The sequence below is a fragment of the Oncorhynchus gorbuscha genome, linkage group LG05, assembly GCF_021184085.1.
Source record: "Oncorhynchus gorbuscha isolate QuinsamMale2020 ecotype Even-year linkage group LG05, OgorEven_v1.0, whole genome shotgun sequence".
Classification (NCBI taxonomy): Eukaryota; Metazoa; Chordata; class Actinopteri; order Salmoniformes; family Salmonidae; genus Oncorhynchus; species Oncorhynchus gorbuscha.
In genome coordinates this window covers 13,104,512-13,125,504 of record NC_060177.1, presented here as the reverse complement: position 1 = coordinate 13,125,504, position 20,993 = coordinate 13,104,512, and the positions used below count along the sequence as shown (strand labels likewise).

Genomic DNA, 20,993 nt, shown 5'->3' with positions numbered 1-20,993 from the left:
AGTACAGCACAGTGGAGCGCCTCACAGTACAGCCCAGTGGAGCGCCTCACAGTACAGCACAGTGGAGCGCCTCACAGTACAGCACAGTGGAGCGCCTCACAGTACAGCCCAGTGGAGCGCCTCACAGTACAGCCCAGTGGAGCGCCTTACAGTACAGCCCAGTGGAGCACCTCACAGCACCTCACAGCGCCTCACAGTACAGCACAGTGGAGCGCCTCACAGTACAGCCTAGTGGAGCGCCTCACAGTACAGCCCAGTGGAGCGCCTCACAGTACAGCACAGTGGAGCGCCTCACAGTACAGCCCAGTGGAGCGCCTCACAGTACAGCACAGTGGAGCGCCTCACAGTACAGCACAGTGGAGCGCCTCACAGTACAGCACAGTGGAGCGCCTCACAGTACAGCCCAGTGGAGCGCCTCACAGTACAGCACAGTGGAGCGCCTCACAGTACAGCACAGTGGAGCGCCTCACAGTACAGCACAGTGGAGCGCCTCACAGTGCCCAGTGGAGCGCCTCACAGTACAGCCCAGTGGAGCGCCTCACAGTACAGCCCAGTGGAGCGCCTCACAGTACAGCACAGTGGAGCGCCTCACAGTACAGCACAGTGGAGCGCCTCACAGTACAGCACAGTGGAGTGCCTCACAGTACAGCACAGTGGAGCGCCTCACAGTACAGCACAGTGGAGCGCCTCACAGTACAGCACAGTGGAGCGCCTCACAGTACAGCACAGTGGAGTGCCTCACAGTACAGCCCAGTGGAGCGCCTCACAGTGGAGCGCCTCACAGTACAGCCCAGTGGAGCGCCTCACAGTACAGCACAGTGGAGCGTCTCACAGTACAGCACAGTGGAGTGCCTCACAGTACAGCACAGTGGAGCGTCTCACAGTACAGCACAGTGGAGTGCCTCACAGTACAGCACAGTGGAGCGTCTCACAGTACAGCACAGTGGAGCGTCTCACAGTACAGCACAGTGGAGCGCCTCACAGTACAGCCCAGTGGAGCGTCTCACAGTACAGCACAGTGGAGCGCCTCACAGTGGAGCGCCTCACAGTACAGCCCAGTGGAGCGCCTCACAGTACAGCACAGTGGAGCGCCTCACAGTACAGCACAGTGGAGCGTCTCACAGTACAGCACAGTGGAGCGCCTCACAGTACAGCCCAGTGGAGCGCCTCACAGTACAGCACAGTGGAGCGCCTCACAGTACAGCACAGTGGAGCGCCTCACAGTACAGCACAGTGGAGCGTCTCACAGTACAGCCCAGTGGAGAGCCTCACAGTACCGCACAGTGGAGCGCCTCACAGTACAGCCCATTGGAGAGCCTCACAGTACAGCCCAGTGGAGCGCCTCACAGTACAGCCCAGTGGAGAGCCTCACAGTACCGCACAGTGGAGAGCCTCACAGTACAGCCCAGTGGAGAGCCTCACAGTACAGCCCAGTGGAGCGCCTCACAGTACAGCTCAGTGGAGAGCCTCACAGTACAGCACAGTGGAGCGCCTCACAGTGGAGCGCCTTACAGTACAGCCCAGTGGAGCGCCTCACAGTACAGCACAGTGGAGCGTCTCACAGTACATCACAGTGGAGCGCCTCACAGTACAGCACAGTGGAGCGTCTCACAGTACAGCACAGTGGAGTGCCTCACAGTACAGCACAGTGGAGCGCCTCACAGTACAGCACAGTGGAGCGTCTCACAGTACAGCACAGTGGAGCGTCTCACAGTACAGCGCAGTGGAGTGCCTCACAGTACAGCCCAGTGGAGCGCCTCACAGTACAGCCCAGTGGAGCGCCTCACAGTACAGCCCAGTGGAGAGCCTCACAGTACCGCACAGTGGAGCGCCTCACAGTACAGCCCATTGGAGAGCCTCACAGTACAGCCCAGTGGAGCGCCTCACAGTACAGCCCAGTGGAGAGCCTCACAGTACCGCACAGTGGAGAGCCTCACAGTACAGCCCAGTGGAGAGCCTCACAGTACCGCACAGTGGAGAGCCTCACAGTACCGCACAGTGGAGCGCCTCACAGTACAGCCCAGTGGATTGCCTCACAGTACCGCACAGTGGAGAGCCTCACAGTACAGCCCAGTGGAGAGCCTCACAGTACAGCCCAGTGGAGCGCCTCACAGTACAGCCCAGTGGAGTGCCTCACAGTACAGCCCAGTGGAGCGCCTCACAGTACAGCCCAGTGGAGCACCTCACAGTACAGCACAGTGGAGTGCCTCACAGTACAGCCCAGTGGAGTGCATCACAGTACAGCCCAGTGGAGCGCCTCACAGTACAGCCCAGTGGAGCGCCTCACAGTACAGCCCAGTGGAGTGCCTCGCAGTACAGCCCAGTGGAGCGCCTCACAGCACCTCACAGCGCCTCACAGTACAGCCCAGTGGAGCGCCTCACAGTACAACCCAGTGGAGTGCCTCACAGCACCTCACAGTGCCTCACAGTACAGCACAGTGAAGTGCCTCACAGCTCCTCACAGTACAGCACAGTGGAGCGCCTTACAGTACAGCCCAGTGGAGTGCCTCACAGCACCTCACAGCGCCTCACAGTACAGTCCAGTGGAGCGCCTCACAGTACAGCACAGTGGAGCGCCTCACAGTACAGCACAGTGGAGCGCCTCACAGTACAGCACAGTGGAGCGCCTCACAGTACAGCCCAGTGGTGCGCCTCACAGTACAGCCCAGTGGAGCGCCTCACAGTACAGCCCAGTGGAGCGCCTCACAGTACAGCACAGTGGAGCGCCTCACAGTACAGCCCAGTGGAGCGCCTCACAGTACAGCACAGTGGAGCGCCTCACAGTACAGCACAGTGGAGTGCCTCACAGTACAGCACAGTGGAGCGCCTCACAGTACAGCACAGTGGAGCGCCTCACAGTACAGCCCAGTGGAGCGCCTCACAGTACAGCCCAGTGGAGCGCCTTACAGTACAGCCCAGTGGAGTGCCTCACAGCACCTCACAGCGCCTCACAGTACAGCACAGTGGAGCGCCTCACAGTACAGCCCAGTGGAGCGCCTCACAGTACAGCCCAGTGGAGTGCCTCACAGTACAGCACAGTGGAGCGCCTCACAGTACAGCCCAGTGGAGCGCCTCACAGTACAGCACAGTGGAGCGCCTCACAGTACAGCACAGTGGAGCGCCTCACAGTACAGCCCAGTGGAGCGCCTCACAGTACAGCCCAGTGGAGCGCCTTACAGTTCAGCCCAGTGGAGTGCCTCACAGCACCTCACAGCGCCTCACAGTACAGCACAGTGGAGCGCCTCACAGTACAGCCCAGTGGAGCGCCTCACAGTACAGCCCAGTGGAGCGCCTCACAGTACAGCACAGTGGAGCGCCTCACAGTACAGCCCAGTGGAGCGCCTCACAGTACAGCACAGTGGAGCGCCTCACAGTACAGCACAGTGGAGCGCCTCACAGTACAGCACAGTGAGCGCCTCACAGTACAGCCCAGTGGAGCGCCTCACAGTACAGCACAGTGGAGCGCCTCACAGTACAGCACAGTGGAGCGCCTCACAGTACAGCACAGTGGAGCGCCTCACAGTACAGCCCAGTGGAGCGCCTCACAGTACAGCCCAGTGGAGCGCCTCACAGTACAGCCCAGTGGAGCGCCTCACAGTACAGCACAGTGGAGCGCCTCACAGTACAGCACAGTGGAGCGCCTCACAGTACAGCACAGTGGAGCGCCTCACAGTACAGCACAGTGGAGCGCCTCACAGTACAGCACAGTGGAGCGCCTCACAGTACAGCACAGTGGAGCGCCTCACAGTACAGCACAGTGGAGTGCCTCACAGTACAGCCCAGTGGAGCACCTCACAGTGGAGCGCCTCACAGTACAGCCCAGTGGAGCGCCTCACAGTACAGCACAGTGGAGCGTCTCACAGTACAGCACAGTGGAGTGCCTCACAGTACAGCACAGTGGAGCGTCTCACAGTACAGCACAGTGGAGTGCCTCACAGTACAGCACAGTGGAGCGTCTCACAGTACAGCACAGTGGAGCGTCTCACAGTACAGCACAGTGGAGCGCCTCACAGTACAGCCCAGTGGAGCGTCTCACAGTACAGCACAGTGGAGCGCCTCACAGTGGAGCGCCTCACAGTACAGCCCAGTGGAGCGCCTCACAGTACAGCACAGTGGAGCGCCTCACAGTACAGCACAGTGGAGCGTCTCACAGTACAGCACAGTGGAGCGCCTCACAGTACAGCACAGTGGAGCGCCTCACAGTACAGCACAGTGGAGCGTCTCACAGTACAGCACAGTGGAGCGTCTCACAGTACAGCACAGTGGAGTGCCTCACAGTACAGCCCAGTGGAGCGCCTCACAGTACCGCACAGTGGAGTGCCTCACAGTACAGCCCAGTGGAGCGCCTCACAGTACAGCCCAGTGGAGCGCCTCACAGTACAGCCCAGTGGAGAGCCTCACAGTACCGCACAGTGGAGCGCCTCACAGTACAGCCCATTGGAGAGCCTCACAGTACAGCCCAGTGGAGCGCCTCACAGTACAGCCCAGTGGAGAGCCTCACAGTACCGCACAGTGGAGAGCCTCACAGTACAGCCCAGTGGAGAGCCTCACAGTACAGCCCAGTGGAGCGCCTCACAGTACAGCTCAGTGGAGAGCCTCACAGTACAGCACAGTGGAGCGCCTCACAGTGGAGCGCCTTACAGTACAGCCCAGTGGAGCGCCTCACAGTACAGCACAGTGGAGCGTCTCACAGTACATCACAGTGGAGCGCCTCACAGTACAGCACAGTGGAGCGTCTCACAGTACAGCACAGTGGAGTGCCTCACAGTACAGCACAGTGGAGCGCCTCACAGTACAGCACAGTGGAGCGTCTCACAGTACAGCACAGTGGAGCGTCTCACAGTACAGCGCAGTGGAGTGCCTCACAGTACAGCCCAGTGGAGCGCCTCACAGTACAGCCCAGTGGAGCGCCTCACAGTACAGCCCAGTGGAGAGCCTCACAGTACCGCACAGTGGAGCGCCTCACAGTACAGCCCATTGGAGAGCCTCACAGTACAGCCCAGTGGAGCGCCTCACAGTACAGCCCAGTGGAGAGCCTCACAGTACCGCACAGTGGAGAGCCTCACAGTACAGCCCAGTGGAGAGCCTCACAGTACCGCACAGTGGAGAGCCTCACAGTACCGCACAGTGGAGCGCCTCACAGTACAGCCCAGTGGATTGCCTCACAGTACCGCACAGTGGAGAGCCTCACAGTACAGCCCAGTGGAGAGCCTCACAGTACAGCCCAGTGGAGCGCCTCACAGTACAGCCCAGTGGAGTGCCTCACAGTACAGCCCAGTGGAGCGCCTCACAGTACAGCCCAGTGGAGCACCTCACAGTACAGCACAGTGGAGTGCCTCACAGTACAGCCCAGTGGAGTGCATCACAGTACAGCCCAGTGGAGCGCCTCACAGTACAGCCCAGTGGAGCGCCTCACAGTACAGCCCAGTGGAGTGCCTCGCAGTACAGCCCAGTGGAGCGCCTCACAGCACCTCACAGCGCCTCACAGTACAGCCCAGTGGAGCGCCTCACAGTACAACCCAGTGGAGTGCCTCACAGCACCTCACAGTGCCTCACAGTACAGCACAGTGAAGTGCCTCACAGCTCCTCACAGTACAGCACAGTGGAGCGCCTTACAGTACAGCCCAGTGGAGTGCCTCACAGCACCTCACAGCGCCTCACAGTACAGTCCAGTGGAGCGCCTCACAGTACAGCCCAGTGGAGTGCCTCACAGCACCTCACAGTGCCTCACAGTACAGCACAGTGAAGTGCCTCACAGCTCCTCACAGTACAGCACAGTGGAGCGCCTTACAGTACAGCCCAGTGGAGTGCCTCACAGCACCTCACAGCGCCTCACAGTACAGCACAGTGAATCAGTGGGAGACTGCTTAAAACCTCCCTCTTCTCTCCCTTCTCCTCCTCCTCTTCTCCCACTTCTGTTCCTACTCTTCCCCCTCTTCTCTCGTTCCCAACTTCACATTTGTAAGAGCTCCGATCCACTCATCTGACAATGGGAGGCTTGTGAGCGTAGAGGAGAGCAACGTCACAGCAGACATGATACATCCGCATCTGCTCTGGTCTAAAAATATGCACCACAGGGCACAACTGAGGCTTGTGGATGGGCTGTGTGATGGGCTGTGTGATGGGCTGTGTGATGGGCTGAGTGATGGGCTGTGTGATGCTGCTAGAGGCCTGGCCCACAATAGAAACTTCTGATGTATTACAGTATAGATACTCTGGAGGTGCTGACACAGCTGTATAGAGGTGGTTAACTATACTACAGAGGAGAATGAAGCAACAGTGTCAGGTGTTGTGCTTTGTGCTCCCTCAGTGTGTGTTTGCAAAATCAGTTGACCTACGCTCATAGAAAAAAAGGGTTCCAAAATGGTTCTTCAGCTGTCCCCATAGGAGAACCCCTTTGGGTTCCATGTAGAACCCTCTGTGGAAAGGGTTCTACCTGGAGACAAAAATCGTTATTCAAGGGTTCTCCTATGGGGACAGCCAAATAACCCTTTTAGATTCTAGATAGAACTTTTTTTTCTAAGAGTGTAGGTATCGATTTAACGTCTATAAGTTCAGTCTGCTTGTTTGATGAAATGCTAACACTTGGCAGGAGTGAGACAGAATAATGTTAATGTTTGTTCTATTGTACGACAGGACAGAGCTTTTTCAATAACTTTCTGTTTGTATCATTTCAACTTTTGTTCCACCACCGGGGGAGGAAGTCATGCATATCAGACAATAATCCATGTCAAATCACTGGATATGCTCAGTTTGTTCCCTTTGTCATGGTGCTCTGCTACCTCCCTACAGAAGAGGCTCAGCCTCTACCACTACTCAGGTCACTGTGTGTGTTTCAATCAGATATCATTGATGCACCAACTCGCCAATAGCCAAGTTGGTGTTTTTCTACATAACTTCAATGGACTTTATTTCCCTGTTTTGTTTGTTTCAAAGTAACACATGAACACCATCATCTCATAGTTTTGATTCTCAGACTTTGATATAGGATCTGGATCTCCTGCAACCCACAACATTGTGTTTGGGGATATGGTTGAGCAGGCGGTTGGGTTGTAGGACCTGGAGGTAAATGGTTGAGCAGGCGGTTGGGTTGTAGGACCTGGAGGTAAATGGTTGAGCAGGCGGTTGGGTTGTAGGACCTGGAGGTAAATGGTTGAGCAGGCGGTTGGGTTGTAGGACCTGGAGGTAAATGGTTGAGCAGGCGGTTGGGTTGTAGGACCTGGAGGTAAATGGTTGAGCAGGCGGTTGGGTTGTAGGACCTGGAGGTAAATGGTTGAGCAGGCGGTTGGGTTGTAGGACCTGGAGGTAAATGGTTGAGCAGGCGGTTGGGTTGTAGGACCTGGAGGTAAATGGTTGAGCAGGCGGTTGGGTTGTAGGACCTGGAGGTAAATGGTTGAGCAGGCGGTTGGGTTGTAGGACCTGGAGGTAAATGGTTGAGCAGGCGGTTGGGTTGTAGGACCTGGAGGTAAATGGTTGAGCAGGCGGTTGGGTTGTTAGGACCTGGAGGTAAATGGTTGAAGGCGGTTGGGTTGTATGGTAAATGGTTGAGCAGGCGGTTGGGTTGTAGGACCTGGAGGTAAATGGTTGAGCAGGCGGTTGGGTTGTAGGACCTGGAGGTAAATGGTTGAGCAGGCGGTTGGGTTGTAGGACCTGGAGGTAAATGGTTGAGCAGGCGGTTGGGTTGTAGGACCTGGAGGTAAATGGTTGAGCAGGCGGTTGGGTTGTAGGACCTGGAGGTAAATGGTTGAGCAGGCGGTTGGGTTGTAGGACCTGGAGGTAAATGGTTGAGCAGGCGGTTGGGTTGTAGGACCTGGAGGTAAATGGTTGAGCAGGCGGTTGGGTTGTAGGACCTGGAGGTAAATGGTTGAGCAGGCGGTTGGGTTGTAGGACCTGGAGGTAAATGGTTGAGCAGGCGGTTGGGTTGTAGGACCTGGAGGTAAATGGTTGAGCAGGCGGTTGGGTTGTAGGACCTGGAGGTAAATGGTTGAGCAGGCGGTTGGGTTGTAGGACCTGGAGGTAAATGGTTGAGCAGGCGGTTGGGTTGTAGGACCTGGAGGTAAATGGTTGAGCAGGCGGTTGGGTTGTAGGATCTGGAGGTAAATGGTTGAGCAGGCGGTTGGGTTGTAGGACCTGGAGGTATATGGTTGAGCAGGCGGTTGGGTTGTATGACCTGGAGGTATATGGTTGAGCAGGCGGTTGGGTTGTATGACCTGGAGGTATATGGTTGAGCAGGCGGTTGGGTTGTAGGACCTGTAGGTAAAGGGTGAAGCCAGAGCCAGTGGAGTTAGAAGGTGAAGAGGCTTGAGCTCAGTGGGCTAACACAGTGGTCTTCTCTCCCTGTGTGTTTAGTGACGTGGTGGAGCAGCAGGCTGGAGGCCTATCAGACCTGGAGATCATCTCCCAGCCAGACCCAGTGGAGGAGCATGGTGTGCAGGAGATGGACCCTTCCTGCACGCCTCCTGTCCAGCTGGTCAGCTTCGGCTACAGGGACCTTCCTCTGGCCCACCTGGACCTCTCCCTGGCCGGATCACAGCTCCTCTCTAACCTGGATGAGGACGACAACAGGGAAGGGTGAGGCAATACAACTGTATTCATCCATTGAAAGGCACTGACGCGTTCTGACTGTACAGTAGGTAGCTATTGATTACACCAATAGGTCCGAACCTCAATAGGGAAGGGTAAGACGCTGTGGCTTTATTTACAGACTTCAGCCATTACACAAACAGGTCCAAACCTTGCACGCATCTACAACGGTTCATAAGGGTTTGCAAAGATCTTGGGACCTGGCAGACTTTTCTATTAATGACTTTCCACACCTTGGAAATGATAAATTCCCAGTTATCCTCAGAAACGACCTGCTTCTGGTTTGAGAATGTGAGACGAAATGATGTAATTGAATATGGTGTCATGTATAATTATGCAGTACATCAAGCATTTAACAGAGTGAAGGCTGGGAAGGAGGGCAGGAACACACCGCCATGTACCGTGTCAGTTATGCTAATAGTACATTGGCCAACACAGAGGGACAAGTATGGATGATGTTCAATCTCATGGTACATTGGCCCTGTTTAACTCACAGCCAGGACTGTAGCTACAACACAGGGGATGTCCATCAGTGATAAACAGATTCATATTTGCTATTTGGTCTATACATATATCCTATGAAGGTCTAATCGCATCCCCTGAATGTACTGTGCTCCTCCAAGACCTATATTGCAACATCCATAGATGACCTTACTTGTGACACTGCCAGTTCCATGTTCTACCCTTAACCAGAATTGTAAGGTTGATGTGTGATGGATGAGGTCCCAGGCTATTTTAGCTGCCCTGCATGTCTGTTACTGTATGGTCTTAACAGATTGTCTCTTTCATTATACAGTACAAACACGGTCCCTGTATTGCCGTGTTGCAATGGCATCCTGTCCCGTAATAGTGACTCAGACCTGGTTCTTCCCGTGAGTCCAGATAAACAACCCCATATGCTTTAGCTTTACGATCCAGCATCCCAAACAGACACACACCTTCCCTTCCAAGCACTCCGTTTGACACCAGATCAGGTCTCACTCCACTAGGCTCAGTGTTCGCCAGCTATCAGCCGTGCCCCTTCAACAGATGGATCCTACAGACACACAGTCAACAGTGGGCAGTGCAATGCTGACACTAACACATTACTGTTGTTGTCTCATCATGATGCTGTGAGCTCACAGGCTACGTCTCTCGTTTGCCCCATTTTCATGTCAAAAGTGCAACACACAGTAGCTAGCTACACCCTGTCCCTGCTGCACAACAGAGAATGCATTGCCTATGTCACACTGTTTTTGTAGTTCTGCTTGTTGTGAAATCTGCTGGCTGTGTATGGGCCCAAACACAGGAATTGTCCATCATTGGTTTGAAGGTGATTTGATCTGTATGTTACCACAGCAGTACTTCTTCAACTACATTACTGTTAGGGTCACTATTTCATATCCAAGTCATTAATGCAAAATGGCTGCTTGTAAAAATCCTGTCAGTGGGAGTAGTAAAAGTTATCATGCTCTACATTACATTTAATGGAATCCCATTTCCCATATAGAGCCATTATTGCGTGGAACTCACTTCCATCTCATATTGCTCACATGAACAGCAAACCTGGTTTTAAAAAACAGATAAAGCAACACCTCCTCTCCCCTATCTGACCTAGATAGTTTGTGTGTATGTATTGATATGTAGGCGACGTGTGCCTTTTATGTATGTAGTTCTGTCCTTGAGCTGTTCTTGTGTATTAATGTTCTGTATTATGTCATGTTCCATGGAACACCAATCATCATTATCAGGCCTGCGTTTGGTCCCTCCTCCCCTGGGTCACTCCATTAGGATTCAGCATCAGAGGTGGCACTGGCTCCATAGTAAAGGACTCAAGGGTGAATCCCTGTTAAAGAAGGCTATTAGCCAGGTGATGGGAAGGTGTCAGTCAAACCTGTGTCCTCTAGGCCTGGGGGCACCATGGGTCAATTTCAATTGTATTTCCTTGATTCCTTGTGTCCTCTCACCTCTTTTGCAAAACTCATTGTAGGAGAAGGTCTGAGGTGAGGTACCTGCACTTGAGATTCACCCAATATTATTCTGTGGGTTTCAGCAGTGTTAGCTCCTGAATGCTTACGTACGTGCTTCTGTCTGCTTATCACCATATCGATCAGCCCTCCTTGGACAGCAGCAAACCTCATTCCTCTTAGTGACCTTTAGAAACACTATTTAACTACTGTAGCAAGACAGCCATAATATTGTATCATGTTTACAATTTGATTTTGTGGTCTACGATGGTCACTCTCTAGCCTTTGAGTGTCTCTAGCATTTGAGTTTAGGAAGAACCCTTTTGGTTCCAGGAAGAACCCTTTTGGTCAAGGTAGAGCCCTTTTGGTTCAGGATTGACTGCTGTGGGAACAAGACAACATTCTAAAGAGAGAGAATGCCACCTTTATAAAGGAAATGTGAGGGAAATGTTCCTGCTTTATTGCCGTAGCTGCTGAATGATGAAGTGAAGTTGGGAGGCATCAATAGCAGCAGTACAGGGAGGAGGTGGAAATCCACCAGGCCCATCAAATACATAATGTATCTCAGAGAGGAATGTGTCCTGGGGTCCTCTGACTCTCTACAGACAAGTGGATTGCCTTCCCTGTCTGCATTAGGTGGCTCATCTGCTCTTAGAGAGAGAGGGGTGTAGGGAGGAAGGGGTGTAGGGAGGGAGGGGGGTGTAGGGAGGGAGGGGTGTAGGGAGGGAGGGGTATAGGGAGGGAGGGAGGGGTGTAGGGAGGGAGGGGTGTAGGGAGGGAGGGGGTGTGTAGGGAGGGAGGGGTGTAGGGAGGGAGGGAGAAGAGGAGAGAAGAGAGAGAGAGAGAACACTGTAACACTGAATACTGTAACACGTATGGGAGTGTGTACTCTGAAATGAGAATCTCACAACAACACAATGTAGTTATTTCATCAAGAAAAGGATGGATCATTGAATGAGAGACAGTGGAGAGTCATACTGAGTAGAACCCCTCTGATTTCAGTCAGCATGTATCATTCTCTGTATGATAACTGTCCTACATTTAGCAAAGGAAACGTTTGTTGTAAATGTGATCATCGCATCTCCAAGAGGTCAATTAGAACCATGTCTCTTATAACTTTACTCTGTGAATAATGTGCAGGGCTTGATCGGGTACCAAACTTGACTTTGCTATTGTGTTCATTGCTGACTTCATGGGTACAGTGACCGTATGCAGCTAGTGTTTGATCCACAGAGGCTGTATTTTATCACTGTGCTGCAGCAAGAGGCTGTTCAGTAGCAACATCTAGTGGGGCTGAAGTGGTGGAGATTAATCAAGAGAAAGGCTCTCATGTCAACCTGCTGTGTGTGTGTGTGTGTGTGTGTGTGTGTGTGTGTGTGTGTGTGTGTGTGTGTGTGTGTGTGTGTGTGTGTGTGTGTGTGTGTGTGTGTGTGTGTGTGTGTGTGTGTGTGTGTGTGTGTGTGTGTGTGTGTGTGTGTGTGTGTGTGTGTCAATGGGCCTGGTCAAAGTACTGCACTACATAGGGATTTAGGGTGCCATTTGGGATTCAATGTTTGTATACCATGGCCTGTAGCATTGTGAAGATGGAGTTGACCTTTCTGTTATCTCTCTCTTCTCCACAGCCACTACTCTACTGTCCCCCCTCCTCTACAGTCCCCCGTACTCTACATTCCCCCTACTCTACAATCCCCCTACTCTACATTCCCCCTACTCTACAGTCCCCCCTACTCCACAGTCCTCCCTACTCTACAGTTCCCCTACTTACAGTCCTCCCTACTCTATAGTCCCCCTACTCTACAGTCCTCCCTACTCTATAGTCCCCCTACTCTACAGTCCCCCTACTCCACAGTCCTCCCTACTCTACAGTTCCCCTACTCCACAGTCCTCCCTAATCTACAGTTCCCCTACTCTACAGTCCTCCCTACTCCACAGTCCCCCTACTCCACAGTCCTCCCTACTCTACAGTTCCCCTACTCTACAGTCCTCCCTACTCTATAGTCCCCCATACTCTACAGTCCCCCTACTCTACATTCCCCCTACTCCACAGTCCTCCCTACTCTACAGTTCCCCTACTCTATAGTCCCCCTACTCTACAGTCCCCCTACTCCACAGTCCTCCCTACTCTACAGTTCCCATACTCTATAGTCCCCCTACTCCACAGTCCTCCCTACTCTACAGTTCCCCTACTCTATAGTCCCCCCTACTCTACAGTCCCCCTACTCCACAGTCCTCCCTACTCTTCAGTTCCCCTACTCTACAGTCCTCCCTACTCTATAGTCCCCCCTACTCTACAGTCCCCCTACTCCACAGTCCTCCCTACTCTACAGTTCCCCTACTCTACAGTCCTCCCTACTCTATAGTCCCCCTACTCCACAGTCCTCCCTACTCTACAGTTCCCCTACTCTACAGTCCTCCCTACTCTATAGTCCCCCTACTCTACAGTCCCCCTACTCTATAGTCCCCCTACTCTACAGTCCCCCTACTCCACAGTCCTCCCTACTCTACAGTTCCCCTACTCTACAGTCCTCCCTACTCTATAGTCCCCCTACTCTACAGTCCCCCTACTCCACAGTCCTCCCTACTCTACAGTTCCCCTACTCTACAGTCCCCCTACTCTACAGTTCCCCTACTCTACAGTCCTCCCTACTCTATAGTCCCCCTACTCTACAGTCCCCCTACTCCACAGTCCTCCCTACTCTACAGTTCCCCTACTCTACAGTCCCCCTACTCTACAGTCCCCCTAGTCTACAGTCCTCCCTAATCTACAGTCCCCCTACTCTACAGTCCCCCTATTCTACAGTCCTCCCTAGTCTACAGTCCCCCCTAATCTACAGTCCCCCTACTCTACAGTCCCCGCCCTATTCTACAGTCCCCCTACTCTACAGTCCCCCTACTCTATAGCCCCCTACTCTACAGTCCTCCCTACTCTATAGTCCCCCTACTCTATAGTCCCCCTACTCTACAGTCCTCCCTACTCTATAGTCCCCCTACTCTAGTCCCCCTACTCCACAGTCCTCCCTACTCTACAGTTCCCCTACTCTATAGTCCCCCCTAATCTACAGTCCCCCTACTCTACAGTCCTCCCTACTCCACAGTCCCCCTACTCCACAGTCCTCCCTAATCTACAGTTCCCCTACTCTACAGTCCTCCCTACTCCACAGTCCCCCCTACTCCACAGTCCCCCTACTCTACATTCCCCCTACTCCACAGTCCTCCCTACTCTATAGTTCCCCTACTCTATAGTCCCCCTACTCTACAGTCCCCCTACTCCACAGTCCTCCCTACTCTACAGTTCCCCTACTCTATAGTCCCCCTACTCTATAGTCCCCCTACTCCACAGTCCTCCCTACTCTACAGTTCCCCTACTCTATAGTCCCCCTACTCTACAGTCCCCCTACTCCACAGTCCTCCCTACTCTACAGTTCCCCTACTCTACAGTCCTCCCTACTCTATAGTCCCCCTACTCTACAGTCCCCCTACTCCACAGTCCTCCCTACTCTACAGTTCCCCTACTCTACAGTCCTCCCTACTCTATAGTCCCCCTACTCCACAGTCCTCCCTACTCTACAGTTCCCCTACTCTACAGTCCTCCCTACTCTATAGTCCCCCTACTCTACAGTCCCCCTACTCTATAGTCCCCCTACTCTACAGTCCCCCTACTCCACAGTCCTCCCTACTCTACAGTTCCCCTACTCTACAGTCCTCCCTACTCTATAGTCCCCCTACTCTACAGTCCCCCCTACTCCACAGTCCTCCCTACTCTACAGTTCCCCTACTCTACAGTCCCCCTACTCTACAGTTCCCCTACTCTACAGTCCTCCCTACTCTATAGTCCCCCTACTCTACAGTCCCCCTACTCCACAGTCCTCCCTACTCTACAGTTCCCCTACTCTATAGTCCCCCTACTCTACAGTCCCCCTACTCCACAGTCCTCCCTACTCTACAGTTCCCCTACTCTACAGTCCCCCTACTCTACAGTCCTCCCTAGTCTACAGTCCTCCCTAATCTACAGTCCCCCTACTCTACACTTCTCCCTATTCTACTGCCCCCTACTCTACAGTCCCCCTACTCTATAGTCCCCCTACTCTACAGTCCCCGCTACTCTACAGTCCCCCTACTCTACAGTCCCCCTACTCTACAGCCCCCTACTCTAATTGTCCCCTACTCTACAGCCCCCTACTCTACAGTCCCCCCTACTCTACAGTCCCCCTACTCTACAGTCCCCCTACTCTACAGTCCCCCTACTCTACAGTCCCCCTACTCTACAGTCCCCCTACTCTACAGTCCCCCTACTCTACAGCCCCCTACTCTAATGTCCCCCTACTCTACAGCCCCCTACTCCACAGCCCAACCTACTCTACAGCCCCCTTACTCCACTTCCCCCTGATCCACAGCCACCCCACTCCACAGCCCCCTACTCCTCTGCCCCCCACTCCACAGCCCCCTACTCCTCTGCCCCCCACTCCACAGCCCCCTACTCCTCTGCCCCCCACTCCACAGCCCCCTACTCCTCTGCCCCCCACTCCACAGCCCCCTACTCCTCTGCCCCCCACTCCACAGCCCCCTACTCCTCTGCCCCCCACTCCACAGCCCCCTACTCCTCTGCCCCCCCCACTCCACAGCCCCCTACTCCTCTGCCCCCCCACTCCACAGCCCCCTACTCCTCTGCCCCTACTCCACTCCACATGCGGATTCAGACTACAGGCAATTCACACACACACGCACGCATGCATGCACACACACATGTGCGCACACACACACACAGACAGCGAGAAATCGAGGGCAGGCACACAAGCTCTCTGGCTGCAGTACGTAGTGATTGTTATCTAATCGTCTGTAATCATGGTTCACTTCATATTCAAGTTTATGTCAGCCTGTCACATTTCATTAGGATTAGCACAGCTCCTTCAGTGGTGCCTTCCAACATCCAGATAGGCTCTCTCTTTGTCTCTCTATCTGCAGAACATTCTCTCTCTCTCTCTCTCTCTCTCTCTCTCTCTCTCTCTCTCTCTCTCTCTCTCTCTCTCTCTCTCTCTCTCTCTCTCTCTCTCCCTCTTTCTCTCTCTTTTCATATATCACTGTCTATGTCTCTCCTCTCTCTGCAGAAAATCTCCCCATAACTGAATATTAGAGGGTTAAATGTTAATAAAATGCCTTGAATTCATCCCTAGACCTTATTCCACTCCTGTCAAACACACTCATTCAGACATAACATATCTCAACGGACAAAAAGCTACAGAGGAACCATGCAGGAACCTTTGGTTTGGTTTGCATGAGTCCCTGTTTCTGTGAGGAAGGATGGAAAAGGCCCACACGTGCATGCAGGAGGTTGGTTTTACTGTAACCACACTGCGCTGTTGTAATGTAGCATATCTATCAGTAGGCAGGAGGCGTGGGCGACATTGGGGGAGGTGGTTGTTTTTAGCTAGCTTCAGGGGGAAGTTACAGTGTTAGCAGTTTTGGCGCACACACACACACACACACACACACACACACACACACACACACACACACACACACACACACACACACACACACACACACACACACACACACACACACACACACACACACACACACACAGGGGCCATGGTAAGTGGAGCTCAGTTATTAATAGAGTTGAGGTGATCCATCTTCCTGTCTAACCAGGAAGTGCCTCCCGTTCGGGGGATCAAGGTGGCGTGGGACGGACTTGTGTTCAGCACTTTCATTGCACTCCCCTCTCTCTTCTCTCTCGCTCTGTTTTTTCTCCTTCACACTCTCTCTCTCTCTCCCCTCTCTCTCTCTCTCTCTCTCTCTCTCTCTCTCTCTCTCTCTCTCTCTCTCTCTCTCTCTCTCTCTCTCTCTCTCCCTCTCCCTCTCCCCCTCTCTCTCTCTCTCTCTCTCTCTCTCTCTCTCTCTCTCTCTCTCTCTCTCTCTCTCTCTCTCTGTTTCTCTCTCAGCAGTCAAGCTGTTTTTATTTGTTGTTGTTTTTCCCGTAGGTGTAGTTTGTGTGGGTGTTTTTTCCCGTAGGTGTCGTTTGTGTGGGTGTTTTTTCCCATAGGTGTAGTTTGTGTGGGTGTTTTTTCCCGTAGGTGTCGTTTGTGTGGGTGTTTTCTCCCGTAGGTGTCGTTTGTGTGGGTGTTTTTTCCGGTAGGTGTCGTTTGTGTGGGTGTTTTTTCCCGTAGGTGTCGTTTGTGTGGGTGTTTTTTCCCGTAGGTGTCGTTTGTGTGGGTGTTTTTCCCGTAGGTGTCGTTTGTGTGGGTGTTTTTTCCCGTCGTTTGTGTGGGTGTTTTTTCCCGTAGGTGTCGTTTGTGTGGGTGTTTTTTCCCGTAGGTGTCGTTTGTGTGGGTGTTTTTTCCCGTAGGTGTCGTTTGTGTGGGTGTTTTTCCCGTAGGTGTAGTTTGTGTGGGTGTTTTTTCCCGTAGGTGTCATTTGTGTGGGTGTTTTTTCCGTGTTTTTGTGAGTTTTTTTCCCATAGTGTAGTTTGTGTGGGTGTTTTTTCCCGTAGGTGTCGTTTGTTTGTGTGGGTGTTTTTTCCCGTAGGTGTCGTTTGTGTGGGTGTTTTCCCGTTTTTTGTGTGGGTGTTTTTTCCATAGGTGTCGTTTGTGTGGGTGTTTTTGTCTTTGTGTGGGTGTTTTTTCCGTAGGTGTCGTTTGTGTGGGTGTTTTTCTCCCGTAGGTGTCGTTTGTGTGGGTGTTTTTTCCCGTAGTTTGTGTGGGTGTTTTTTCCCGTAGGTGTCGTTTGTGTGGGTGTTTTTCCCGTTTGTGTTTTTTTTTGTCCCGTAGGTGTCGTTTGTGTGGGTGTTTTTTCCCATAGGTGTCGTTTGTGTGGGTGTTTTTTCCCGTAGGTGTCGTTTGTGTGGGTGTTTTTTCCCGTAGGTGTCGTGTTTGTGTGGTTTTGTGTTTTTTCCCGTGTTTTTGTCCCGTAGGTGTCGTTTGTGTGGGTGTTTTTTCCCGTAGGTGTCGTTTGTGTGGGTGTTTTTTCCCGTAGGTGTCGTTTGTGTGGGTGTTTTTTCCCGTAGGTGTCGTTTGTGTGGGTGTTTTTCCCGTTGTCCCCGTAGGTGTCGTTTGTGTGTTTTTTCCCGGGTGTTTTGTGTGGGTGTTTTTTCCCGTAGGTGTCGTGTGTGTTTGTGTGGGTGTTTTTTCCCGTAGGTGTCGTTTGTGTGGGTGTTTTTTCCCGTAGGTGTCGTTTGTGTGGGTGTTTTTTCCCATAGGTGTCGTTTGTGTGGGTGTTTTTTCCCGTAGGTGTCGTTTGTTTGTTTTTTCCCGTGGTGTCGTTTGTTTTTTTTTCCCGTAGGTGTCGTTTGTGTGGGTGTTTTTTCCCGTTTTTTGTGTGGGTGTTTTTTCCCATAGGTGTCGTTTGTGTGGGTGTTTTTTCCCGTTTGTCGTTTGTGTGGGTGTTTTTTCCCGTTTTTTGTGTGGGTGTTTTTTCCCGTAGGTGTCGTTTGTGTGGGTGTTTTTTCCCGTAGGTGTCGTTTGTGTGGGTGTTTTTTCCCGTAGGTGTCGTTTGTGTGGGTGTTTTTTCCCATAGGTGTCGTTTGTGTGGGTGTTTTTTCCCGTAGGTGTCGTTTGTGTGGGTGTTTTTTCCCGTAGGTGTCGTTTGTGTGGGTGTTTTTTCCCATAGGTGTCGTTTGTGTGGGTGTTTTTTCCCGTAGGTGTCGTTTGTGTGGGTGTTTTTTCCCATAGGTGTCGTTTGTGTGGGTGTTTTTGCATCTCAGCTTAACTTGGGTGGTATGTTGTCCATGCTAGAGGAGCATTGGGTAGCTTATTATGGAGTCAATCAGAATGGGTGCAAAAAACACACACACCACGGCACACACAACGTTACAGGAATGATGTCATCTCCCAGATCACTGACCAGCGTGCGGTTGGACGCCAGACATGGGTGGTATCGGGAGCAGAAGCATATGTCGCTGATCTCACCGCTGTGAATATGTGATCCGAGCTCAGAGAGGGACTGGGACTGGGAGCACTCTGCTGCAGGGCCAGATGGCCCATCTAAATGCAGTGTCCTGGTGGTACTGGAGGAAGAGGAGGAAACATAACATCCCATAAATACATCCCTCTCTTCATGGCCACTACACCAGTCCAGGTCCAAGAGTCCAAATATTCCATATAGGAAATAATGATTTGGTTGGCTCATTTTCCCATTTTCATATTTTAGCTGATACTGGTAGTCCCTTCTAGTCCCACAACAAAGTGCATTCTATCCTGAGTGATTACTTAAAGCCATTATTGCATTGAGGACTTTGTTTTCCTCACAGATAGATAACTCTAATACCAATCAGTCACAGTGACTGGCTAGGACTGGAGAATGTTAAAACACTACTTTGTGGCATTAAGCATTCTCTGGATGCTTAACCGGGCCGGACAATTTGGACCGATGAAATTAAAGAGCAGAGCATGTTGTCTTCAGCCATCATGGGAATCACCAGCCAGACACCTTGTTATCTCCTGGAGACATTGTTATGTCTGCCTGCCCAAGGGAGGACTACAGACAAGTGGTTCTGGGCCTGGACAGAGCTGAGGTGGAGAGTTGGGGGTGTATTCGTCAAACAGCTACTCTCTCTCTCTCTCTCTCTACACACATACAGTATATCACAATGCACTCCTGTGCTTCCTGTTCACCCATGACTGCATGGCCACGCACGCACGTCTCCAACTCAATCATTAAATTTGCAGACGAGACATGAAGGAAGTGAGGGCCCTGGCAGAGTTGTGCCAGGACAATAACCTCTCCCTCAACGGCAACAAAATGAAGGAAATGATCGTGGACTTCAGGAGACAGCAGAGGGAGCACGACCCCATCCATATCGACGGGGCCGCAGTGGAGAAGGTGGAAAGCTTCAAGTTCCTCGGCGTACACATCACTGACAATCTGAAAAGGTCCACCCACACAGACAGTGTGGTGAAGAAGCCGCCAGCGCCTCAACAGCACCTCTTCAACCTCAGGAGGGTGAAGAAATTTGGCTTGGAACATAAGACCCTCACTAATTTTTACAGATGCAGCCTGTCGGGCTGTATCACCGCCTGGTACGGCTACTGCACCATCCGCAACCGCAGGGCTCTCCAGAGGGTGGTGCGGTCTGGCCAATGCATCACCGGGGGCACACAGCCTGCTCTCCAGGATATCTACAGCACCTGATGTCACAGGAAGGCCAAGAAGATCATCAAGGACCTCAGCCCCCCGAGCCAAGGCCTTTTCACCCCTCTACTCTCCCCTCTACTACCCCTCTACTATCCCCTCTACTATCCCCTCTACTACCCCTCTACATCTGCTGCCCTATTTACATAGTCATGGAACATTAATGGCACTTTAATCATTCAAAATGGGATAAATGTATCACTAGCCACTTTAAACAATGCCACTTTATATACTGTTTACATACCCTACATTACTCATCTCATATGAATATACTTCACTCTATACCATCTACTGCATCTTGCCTATGCCGTTCGGCCATCGCTCATCCATATATTTTTATGTACATATTATTATTCATTCCTCTACACTTGTGTGTATAAGGTAGTTGTTGTGAAAAAGTTAGGTGACTTGTTAGATATTACTGCATGGTCGGAACTAGAAGCACAAGCATTACGCTACACTCGCATTAACATCTGCTAACCATGTGTATGTGACAAATACAATTTGATTTGATTTGACATATTGCGTTATTTTATGGCTGGTTATGACATCTACATAAAAGTGTAAAAACCCACAAGGCAAAACATTCCATTACACCACAGCCTACGTGAGTATGTTTATGTTATAACATTTTTGGGGAAACTGACCATTAAATTAAATTAAATTAAATTATCATTGTAATTGCGTACACATTGATGTCAGACATGCACCTACCCCAATGCTCTGTTGCTGATGACTGGGATGAATGCAGGAGCAGATTTCAGGAGCAGGACAAGACACCCTCTTTTTGACTGATGCCTGACATAAGGGCATGTAGGTGACAGGCCTATCTGGCTTATATGATTATGATTTTTAAAATATTTTTAAAATATTTTTTTATTTAACCTTTATTTAACCAGGAAGGGCTCATTGAGATTTAAAATCTCTTTTTCAAGAGCGTCCTCACCAAGATGGGCAGCACCAAGTCATTACAAAAATGACAGACAAACAACATGAAAAACTAAGTAATCTAGTAAAAACCATAGAATTCACAAGAGTTTAACAAAATCAAAAACAGCAAATTAAAAACATTGACAGGTCTGGGAATCAGTCTCAAGATCATTCATCAGTTATTTAAAAATACCAATCGGGACAAGCTCTTCCAGTTTAAAAGTATTTTGTAAGGCGTTCCAAGACAATGGCGCAGAGTACATAAAAGCCCTTTTACCAAATTCGGTTTGGACATTTGAAACAGTTAGCAGGATAAAGTCCAACAAACGAAGAGAGTACCCACCACATTTCTGAACAATAAAAATGCCCAAATAAAAAGGTAGTAAACCCAAAATGGCTATGTAAATA

The 20,993-nt window shown here is 51.6% G+C and overlaps 1 protein-coding gene across 1 annotated transcript in view; it reads left to right on the top strand.

Moving 5' to 3' along the window:
- Positions 1-20,993, top strand: part of LOC124035009 (transmembrane protein 266-like) — a 101,182-nt gene that overhangs the window by 14,366 nt on the left and 65,823 nt on the right. Inside the window, exon 3 of the mRNA XM_046348399.1 lies at positions 8,350-8,571. Within this exon, the coding sequence (XP_046204355.1) occupies positions 8,350-8,571 (222 nt within the window). The remainder of the gene's footprint in view (positions 1-8,349; positions 8,572-20,993) is intronic.